The 10,559-nt window shown below is 33.9% G+C and overlaps 1 protein-coding gene across 1 annotated transcript; it reads left to right on the forward strand.

The window, feature by feature from the left end:
- The first annotated feature begins 3,174 nt into the window (after window positions 1-3,174).
- On the forward strand, window positions 3,175-8,028 carry LOC128215370 (prostaglandin E2 receptor EP4 subtype-like). The gene is made up of 2 exons (XM_052922059.1): window positions 3,175-4,025; window positions 7,252-8,028. The coding sequence occupies exons 1-2, from the start codon at window positions 3,177-3,179 to the stop codon at window positions 8,026-8,028; spliced, it is 1,626 nt and encodes a 541-aa protein (XP_052778019.1). The 5' UTR covers window positions 3,175-3,176.
- The last annotated feature ends 2,531 nt before the right edge of the window (window positions 8,029-10,559 follow it).

The raw sequence follows: 10,559 nt of genomic DNA on the forward strand, positions 1-10,559 counted from the left end.
AAATCGAACAGAACAGATGTCTGTTGTTTCACGGTGAAGACATTTGGTGACATAATTTTAATTGGGTAATATTATTTCGGATTCCTTCGCAAGGTAATTGTTAAAAATAATTGTTAAAAGGATTGTTAAAATTTTGTTTTATTGTTAAATGATGATGTTCTTAATTCGAAATGTATCATTAAAATGTGTGTATTTACAGGTAGATATATTTTTTCAAAATGAATAATAGGATAATCTGCCGTATGTTTTGTTTTTGAAAATCAGCATTCACCGGTATATGAATTTACCCAATTCGAGCGACTAAATTTCAGAAAGTCTGAACCAGTGGACAAAACATCATTTTGAACACTAAGCCGGTTAGTATTTGTTCTAATTAACCGATTTGTTATATTAATACAAATTTGTTAATATTTCATGCTGCTTTAAATGAAAGCTTTTAATTTGTCTAAGATTGAACTATTCCCTGGTAAACAGTTAAAACTGTTTCGCTCTCGCACCATGACGTCATTGGAATTTCCAAACTTTATTTTTAGACGGTATAACATAAACTTTTTAACTTAATGCGGTAAACACTTTTTTAAATATAATTTCGATCAGACAATAAAAAAAGTAATTTACTTTAATGTTTAGATAAACTTTAGATAAGGTAATTAACCAATAATTTATTGTTACCCAAATAAAAATGAAATAACTGTATAATATGCACTCGTTAATTGAAAGTGTTCGTCCGGCAACCACCGCCCGCTTAAGCAAACACTAAAATCATACGAAATAATCTTGACCTGCTCTGCCCTACTTAACCTGTCTATTATTACAAGGCTAGTGGATTCTGCTTCATCGCTGTGTGTCATGTTTAATTACGATGTGCCTGTCAAATGTTTTTAGTTAAGTAGTAAACACAACGTCCATATCATGTCGCGTTCATTGTCACAACTTGTGATGCATTTCAATAAATACGATTCGGATATGGAACTATTTTATACTTTTTCCACCCAAAAAACAAAAACGGTATGTGACGCTTTGTCTTAGTTCTGTACATACTAAAAACATAATAATTGTAGAGGAACATTATTTCATGTCCAATGATCATAATGTAATTATCATACCGCAAAACAATAATAAAAAGTTAAGGCTAAATCTTTCTAATATTAGCTATGCAAAGATTAACGCTGCATCGAATGGGAGCTACAATAACATCATAATGGGTTATTTCATAATTTTCACTTTTAACAGGGACAAAACACGAACTGCCGTGACAAACATTGCTATATGGAAACTAATCTTGTGTGATCTAAATACTGACGAGCCACCAGGAGATAAAAGGTATTAAAGCTATTGAGAAAAATATTTTTGTATTAACGAGCAAGAGCGAGGAACACTAAGCAAAGGCATGAACGAACTAACAAATGGATGAACAGTTGACTGTCCACATGTTGGGTAAAAAGGGAGCACTGTACGAACCACTGACGGACGTACGAGTCTGACAAATGAACCACATAAAGGGTTGGTCGAAAAAAACATTTTGGGGTTGTTGAACCTTACATAGGACGCATTCGGTGAGTAACTTGACATACACGTTATATAGTATGTTTATCAGACACCCATTGGGCAGATAAGCCTTTATATTAAAGTTGGATTTCGCCCTGTGGACTATGACATTTTGGTCTATTCCATTATAAAAAACCTAAGTAGATAAAGTATGTATTTTTGCATCATTATTTTTAAAATGTCAAAATTAATAGATCAAATATATCATAATTAATTTTGCTATAATAAGAAACAATCCTAAAATATTTGAATACAAATTTAAAGTGCTTTCGACTTAGAGCGTATAATCGCACTATATCATTGAATCTGTCGACCTAAATGTAATCACTGACCTTACTCGTTATTTTTAGTGTCAGGCTGACCGAACATTCTGTTAGTCAACTGATTTGCTATTCAACTAAATCAAGTGGGTTGGTATAATGCATTACCTATGAAAGCCAGCCCAATAATTCGAATTAATATACAAACACAAACATCAAACGTTATTCTTTTGCACCTTTGTACAGATTAAAAAAATTGGTTGGACCTTCCTTGGATCGTTCGTTTTGACGATCACCTAAGTGCTTATTAGTAAAAGCTATCGCATTTATTTGGACGGATTTTTATCGTTTTTTCTGTTAGCGTAAGTGAAATAAGGAGACTTAACACGCATTCGATTGAGTGCCCCGCTCATATTCACTCCAGCGGGACTATCCGAAATTTATCACAACTGGGGAAAACGTTTGTCAGACATTTGTACGGAATGGCTCGTGAGTTTTGACTGGAATAGAAATGGATGTGATACGAAAAAATATATAAGAAAATTAGCTGGAGCAATTAAGAGTTATTCTTAATACGTTTTTTTTTTGTTTAAATATTATAGATAAATAAAACATAATAAGTGGGAGCATAGTTTATAGAGTGTCAATTGTTTATATGTGTTTGGAATGATTGCACATACTAAAGGTTAACATTTGTTTTGTAATTATACATGCAAATCATTGAAATATACATACCGTATTAGTTAGCAAATATTTGAAAATAAAGAAAACAAATGTAAATATGGAGTACGGACATTAAAACATATAATACAAACATGACATATTTGAACATAAATATAACATTTACTACACAAATATAAAATACCGTATATTACAAAGTCTGACACGCCATTGATTTGGTGTTAAATTGAAGGAGATATTCGAACATGACGAAACTATACACAGTACTCCAGCTTAACCATTCGATTACTAGTATATAAGAGTATTTAATTTTTATAACACCAATACTTAAACAAGTAAAACACAAAAAGTTACATAAAAAGCAGATCATTAAATATGATGATAAGTGATAAAAGCCGAACAGAATTGAATGAAAACAGACACTTAGGGTGCCGATAATAGAATAATAAATCTGTTAATACGTTAAATACGCTTAAATCTTCTTTAATGCCATTGAAATTCAACGAAGGCGCATACAAATATTAAAGATTGAAAACACATTTATTTACGAAAACCTGTTTTCACGATATATATTAACGTTATCGAGTGCAAACTTTGAAAAATGCATGCAAGACGCTATGCCGCAATTAATTCAACTGATGCTGAAAAGTAATCATCTATAAGTTAATGAATTTTTCAGGCATAAAGATGGCTGACGACACTTACAGTTTCATCAATACCAATATGTCGAATCTTATCACCAACAGTAATGAAGATGTTGATGTCAACGCTTCTTCCGGGACGTTTAACGCATCTAACGGAAATATGACGTCTGACGTCCAATCCGATCCGCTTATCTCTTTTACGGTTCCAGCGTTGATGTTTTCGTTTGGAGTGTTTGGAAATATTCTGGCAATAGCTGTGCTCTTTCGATCTTCAAATGAACATAAGCGTACGGTGTTTTATCGACTGGTGGGAGCATTAGCTTGCACGGATCTCTTTGGAACGTGTGCAACGTCGCCGATCACGTTAGCCGTTTATGCTAATAAATTTAAATGGGTGGGCGGGGACGCCCTTTGTCAGTATGAGTCGTTTATGCTTATATTTGCTGGATATTCAACAGTTTTCATCATTGGAGCTATGGCAGTGGATCGTTTACTAGCCATATTGTGCCCGTTCTTCTACGACCAACATATTACCACACGTCGAGCGGTTCTTGGTATTTGCAGCCTTTGGGCGTTTGCAGCGTTTCTTGGACTTTTACCGATCTTAGGTCTCGGAGAAAACGTTAAACAGTTTCCTGGAACTTGGTGTTTCTTTACGTTTGTGAGTTCAGAGATTAAAAATCAAATTTTCGCATACATGTATGCTTCCATAGGCTTATCAGTGATCTCAATGACGATTGTGTTCAACTTTGTAGTGACGTGGACATTATTGAAGATGAGACGTAAGGCCGCTAACATCAGTCACGCTAAACGTCAGGATAGTGAGCTACAAATGATGATGTTGCTGCTAGGAATCATTATCATCTTTTCAACGTGCTGGTGTCCATTCCTGGTAAGGTGATTGCGATGATAATATAAGGTGGATCTAGAAATGTTCATGTGTTTCAAAACACTAATTAAAAGATATTTTCATCGAAATATAATTTAATATTAGCATAATTATGATCTTATTTATATTTGTATTTGTTTGGCCTTTTTAGGTGTAGTATATAACACTTTTTAACAATATTTATAAAAAATAACGCAGCCTTAGTGTACCCCTATGACTTGATGTTATATTTGCTATAACATTCTTTTCTATCTAGTATCCTATTTCTAATTTTACATACTAATGTCAATCAGCTAATTACTACGATAATTATCGCTCTCCATAAATATTTACGATTCATGCATTACCTATGTAGAGAGAGTAATACGTTTATCGCCCCATCTAGTGGTCAGTGAAATTCCTGATAGTCATCTCCCCATCAAACGTTTTTAACCTAATCTCAAGAAAGAAGTAATTATTATACGTGAAACCTGCACTTTCTCAGATCGACCCTTTTTGCATTTTTTTTTATTTAGTTTTTGTCTAGGAATGAGCCACTGTTTGCGTTAATGTCTTATAACCAGAGATTTCAGACTGCTGACTTCAAATCGCAGTTTTCATATTTACGTTCGAAAATTGATGTTTTAAGGCTGAAAGCGTTACTTATGCTTATAGAAATGCTGTGATGTGATTGTTGTGATTGTTGATGTGCTGTGACTGAATTGAAGGCATTGAGTTCAAAATCAGCTGATTTTGAGTCATTTTTTAAAACACTATTTAAATGAAAAACTACAGAAAAAAAGCTCAGTCGCCGAAAATATAAACATAATTCCCGTTTAGTGGCACAGGATAAACGCCAGAGACATAGAACACAAAAACAAACAATCTCAAACCAAAAACATGGAACGACAGCACAAAACTCCAAAAACAACACAGTCCATATATACTACAAAAAAAAACTAGGTGTGTTTATCAAGGATTGTTTGGTATCGCCCTTGAACGGTCAGTAAAATTTAAAATTTACCGGTGGGGTTTAACCAGTTTGTGTGCACAACCTCACTCTCATCCCAACAATCACGGAAAAAGTAAAACGTAAATGGTAAAGTTTATCAAAGTATGCATTAACTTGAGGAAACTTAATTATAAAACAAATAATAACAAACTAATACGAAAATTTTCAAGTACTTCTATGATTAAGGATCCCGACTCTATCTGTAGACGAAGTAATATCATTCAGAGAATCCAATGCAAAACCTTTTAGGTATTCTGATTAAGGATCCCGACTCTATCTGTAGACGAAGTAAAACCATTCAGAGAATCCAATGCAAAACCTTTTAGGTATTCTGCATATATTGTTTGAAACTATGAACATCACACACAGTCTGCATAAGCAAATAAAATGGGATGAGCAATAATATAAGCAACCAGCGATTTAAGAATACTATCATACTTTGATAAAATATTATAATGACCATTATCAAATGGTGAGAAAGTTTTCTGTCACAAATAACAATCTGTGATTTTGCAGCTTTAACAAGAAATATTTGTAAACAAGAATCGATCCTCTAAACATTATTATTGTGTGTTGTAATTCAAACCACGGCATAAGTACACATAAGCTGTTTCACCAATATACAAAAACAAATTTGTGAAAAAAATGTATTTATTCAGCATGGAAGACTACATTTTCCATGGGATAACCATTACAAACACTAAATAGTGCTTTGCATTATATTTGTGTGTTATAATGTGTATGGGTTTATATCCAACTATAAGCCGACGTTTGGGATCGAGATTGCCCTAATGATAATAATATAATATTTTTTTAATTTTGTTCTTACTATCCAAAAGTGACCAAAATGTTCGTAACATAAACAAATAAACCATTGTATATAATGCTATTGTATATGTACAGAATGTAGAAATAAGAATCGAAAATCAAATGCTATTAACCATTTACAGTGCCGAAAGTTTCTAGATGCGCACGGAATGTTTAACTCCCGGAACCCCTTATTAACAGTAACAATTATCGGAAACGCATGCACGCATATTTACGGAAACCTATTAGGGACGTCGCATTCCCAAACCTCGCCGTATTAATTGCACAAGAAAAAGCAAGTCTACTTTAGAATTTTGCAAAAAAAATATTCTTTCATTTTATAGTACTTTGTATTGTAAAACTTATGTGTTTTTAGACAAAACACTTCGGTGCAATTTATAAGTATTTCTGGAGTGAAAATAACGCGATATTTTTTGTTGCATCGAGATGCGAGATTTGACATTTACTTCGGTGCATCTTTTTAAATAAGTCTGTCCGAAGAAAAATAGAGATATTTATTGTTGCATTGACGTATATTTTTCGTTGACTTTCTAGAGGATTTATTATATAAAATACTGTACAAATTGACAAAAAAGATTCGACATTTAAGCAAAAAAAACTCTAAGACATTTTCAAAAGGCGAGGGGCGGGATTGCGATGGACCTAATAAGATCCCGCACATGTTTGTTCACAATTGCACAAAAATGCCGGGAATATCTTAAAACACATGGTATGCAAATATACTTATTTTGGCCGAAAAAGGCTTGTGCTTATAACAGACATGATACAAAACAAAAATCAGTTAAAATACCCATCAAAGTGCATTAAAAGCCGCAAATATTTCTTAAAAAAGTATGCCATTTTATTTGATCATTCAAGTAAGAAATGCCTTGAAATAAAAAACAAATGTTTTTGCATACACCTGCAAAAAATCCAAACTATGCCGGGAAAATTTAAACAACATGAAATGAAAATATATAATTATTTGGGCCGAAAAAAGGCTCATACTTATTACGCCCATGATATAGAACAATATCAGCCAATTCACCCAGAACTAAAACTCTGGCAAAATAAAGTTATCTAGCGGCCTGACTCCTGCAAAATGAAATTATCTAGCGGCCTGAGTCAAAGATTCTGACGGAAAATGTTAAGAAACACAAATATTAATCCAACATCTAGTTGTTAAATAATTGAACTATTTCACCCAGAACTTCACATTTATAGTAAAAGGAAGCTGACTATCTCCTTATAGACGAGACCCCAATATGCAGAACTGAATTTCATGATTCGTTTAAAGGTGTTTTTTTACAAATATTGGTGGAAACGTTTTTGCCAAATCAACAGACGTACCATTTGCTTAAATAGCAATTCAACTTTTGAATTCCTGCCATTTAATATTATTTTAAATGGGATATTTTTCTATACTTCCAGATCCGGGTTTTAATAAACCAGAGTCACCAACGACAAATTGACGTCCGCGCGGACTTACACGCTTTACGTCTCGCATCCTTCAACCAAATTCTCGATCCCTGGGTTTACATTCTCTTCCGGAAAGAACTCTTTGAGCGAGTGTTCGGTTGTATGAAGTCAATCGTTTCGAGTGTATCTCCTTGTAAATGCGCCGATGATGATGTAGCATATGAAGAACGAATGGAGAGAAGCGAAACGTTTCGAAAAACAAGTAGTCAGGTTAAATTCCTGGATTTAGAAAAGGACAATGACCAGTTGGAAGATGACATTGCCATTCATGAAATTCAAAGTACTGATATAAATAATAAAGCAGAAACTAAAAGCTCAGAAACCCAACGAGACCAGCGACCTCTTCAGCGAAAGTTTTCCAACGGGTCCTCCAGAAGATCGCTTAGTAAAACCAAATATATTACATCAGACGTTGATGAGGAAAGTGTCCCGCTTACTGAGGTGCATTCGTGTCATATAAACCTCAAACACTCTGCTTGCTTATTCTGCCTGTCCAATCATCCAAAAAGTGTTGTGAAAATGAACAAGGATACTGGCTACATGGCAAAAAGCTTGGAGATTTTGAATGAAAAAGATTCGGAAAACCCTTGTACAAATTACCTGTCAGTTATTCAGGATATGAGTAAAGTGAAAAGGGGAAGTATTCATTTATCTCTAGAAGATGTATCTGGTACACACCCACACGCGGAACGAGTTGGTAGTGGTCAAATGGTTTCTTGTCATCCTTAAAGTATCTGCATGCAGAAAGAACCATTAGCATTCAAGTTTTATAAAAAATGTGGCTAATTTATTGCCGTTCTGATTAGCATAAAGCCGGCGCTGAATCCTATACTTCCTTTTTGCAGTTTTGTCTGATACTTTGCCAAAACTATGAACCTGTGATAATGGACTAAATGAAAGTAATTAAATATTAATAATTATAATTTCTTATTGATAATCAATTGTATTTATACAGATGTTTTAATGGGTATACGTGGGTATGATTGTGCATTTCAAACGGCGCAGTGTAGATTGATGCAAAATATTTTTTAACTTGGAAGCATTATTATGTTCATCTCTAAAACAATCGAAACATATCATTTTTGTGTACATTCATAGTAGCCTTTATACACGTTTTTTTTAAAATAAGTAAGTTGAAAAAACGCCAAAATATCACTTATATTTTTTCAATTGTACGCAAATTATTTGCTCCATTGGTTTGATCATCAATGAGTTCAACATGATAATGCATGAAAATTAAACAAAATGCATCGACCTATAGTGTGCCCTTTATATTACAATTGCATAAATCAAACCGTATGTTGTTTGTTTTGTTTTGAACATCAAAGTAAAACAATGATGATTAAATCATAAAAAATTGCGACAACCTATATTTTACCCCTTTAATGTTTATTCTTGTTCCCACTTTAATGTTTATATTTATGTACAGCAAATATTGTCATTTGAACATAAACTGTACAATAATCTTCTGCCAATAAGCCTTGTTTGTAGAAATAAAACATGTTTTGTTATATTACTTCGTATTCGAAACATGTTTGAATAACAGTTAAAGAAAGTAAGTGCATTCGCGTTGTGTAATTTTGCATCTTATTTCATACATCATTATATACATTCCTTCTTCAGAAACTTTTATTTTGCAATGATAAATGGGAAAGATGCAGTCGTTGGTAGAAAGATGTAAAATGTGTTGCAGTTCAACATCGATGGTATTTTTATTGAAAAAATGTTTGAATGATGGTTATTAATAAATCAAATACTGTACATTTTATCATTTGGTATTCCTTCTCAAAAACTTTTAGATGTGCAATGAACAAATGCATATAATTACATGTATACGCTAATTTGTTCGATCCCATAGTTTCAAGCATGGAAACCTGCTGGCCTACACGTCTGAGACAGATGGCCTAACGTAGCTAAATGAAATGAATAAGTCATTTTGTTGCTGAATATAAAGATTTCAATTTCTTTTTTAAAATGTTTTCATCCATCTCCAATGCGCACACTATTATTAGTTACGGGGTTAGTAGGTGACCCGATATGGGATATACGGGGCAAAGGAAGCCATATCGGTTGAGAACAAACCTCGAACCCGAATATGGTTTATTGCGCCCCTAGCTCATAATGGATCACCTAATAACCCCGTAACGCATATATAACGTCAACTAGCTGTTAACATGTTTTAAAGTTTCATTTATTCATCGAAATATTCATCGCAATCGAGAAAAAGAAGCCATTTTGGTACGGTATAATTTTGTTTGACCAGTCCTGGACCAATAGCGATGCGTCATTTATGTTGGAGGCGTGATATAGATTGATACGTGTACATATAAAAGTATATCATTCCCTATAAATGCTTATTTAAAGCGTCGTGGCCACAAATTATCCCAGTCAAAAACGCGCCAACATATCGCTAATATTTTTATATGTACACGAATTATAATACTCTTTTTGGTGTTCATTATCATACACAGAAGTCATATGCTGTGCGACGCAAGAGTGATTGCTTTTACATACGCATGCGTCACATATTGAACGACGCAACAGTGATTCTACTTATATACGCATGTGTCACATATTGAACGACGCAACAGTGATTCCACTTACATACGCAGGTGTCACATATTGAACGACGCAACAGTGATTCTACTTATATACGCATGCGTCACATATTGAACGACACAACTGAGATTCCACTTACATATGCACGCGTAACATACTGTACGCCGCAGCAGTGATTTCCTCAAACCATTCGCAAACATCATATACTGTACGGCTCAGAAGTGATTTCCCCTTACCATACGCGTGCGTCAATTTTCTGTACAACACAAAAGTGATATCCCTTACTACAAGCAGGCGTCATATCCTGTACCACACATATGTAATAGCTCTAACCATACGCAGGCGCATACTGTACGACGCAGAAGTGTTTTCTGCTTACCATACGTATGCTTCATTTTTTGTACGGCACAGAAGTGATATACCTTACTCTATATGTGATAACCCTTACCATACGAGGGCGTCATATACTATACGACACATCAGTGATTTTCCCTTACCATACGCAGGCGTCATATTCTATACCACACAGAGGTGATATATCTTACCATATGCAAGTGGCATATACTGTACAGACATACTAACTTACATTATCCTTTTTTGCAAGCTCGAAAATCAAAAGTCTGATACGATTCATTTTACTTTTTGTTCGTTTCAAAAGGTAAATTAATTGGATTTTAGCGATATGATCTTCTCTGTGATCA

This window comes from Mya arenaria, chromosome 13 (genome assembly GCF_026914265.1).
Source record: "Mya arenaria isolate MELC-2E11 chromosome 13, ASM2691426v1".
Taxonomy (NCBI): Eukaryota; Metazoa; Mollusca; class Bivalvia; order Myida; family Myidae; genus Mya; species Mya arenaria.

What these genes read in the sequence shown, in the direction of transcription:
- LOC128215370 (XM_052922059.1), top strand. Translation starts at nt 3,177, where the DNA reads ATGGCTGACGACACTTACAGTTTCATCAATACCAATATGTCGAATCTT. An exon ending in CGTGCTGGTGTCCATTCCTG is followed by an intron (nt 4,026 to 7,251) that starts GTAAGGTGATTG and finishes CTATACTTCCAG; the next exon opens with ATCCGGGTTTTAATAAACCA.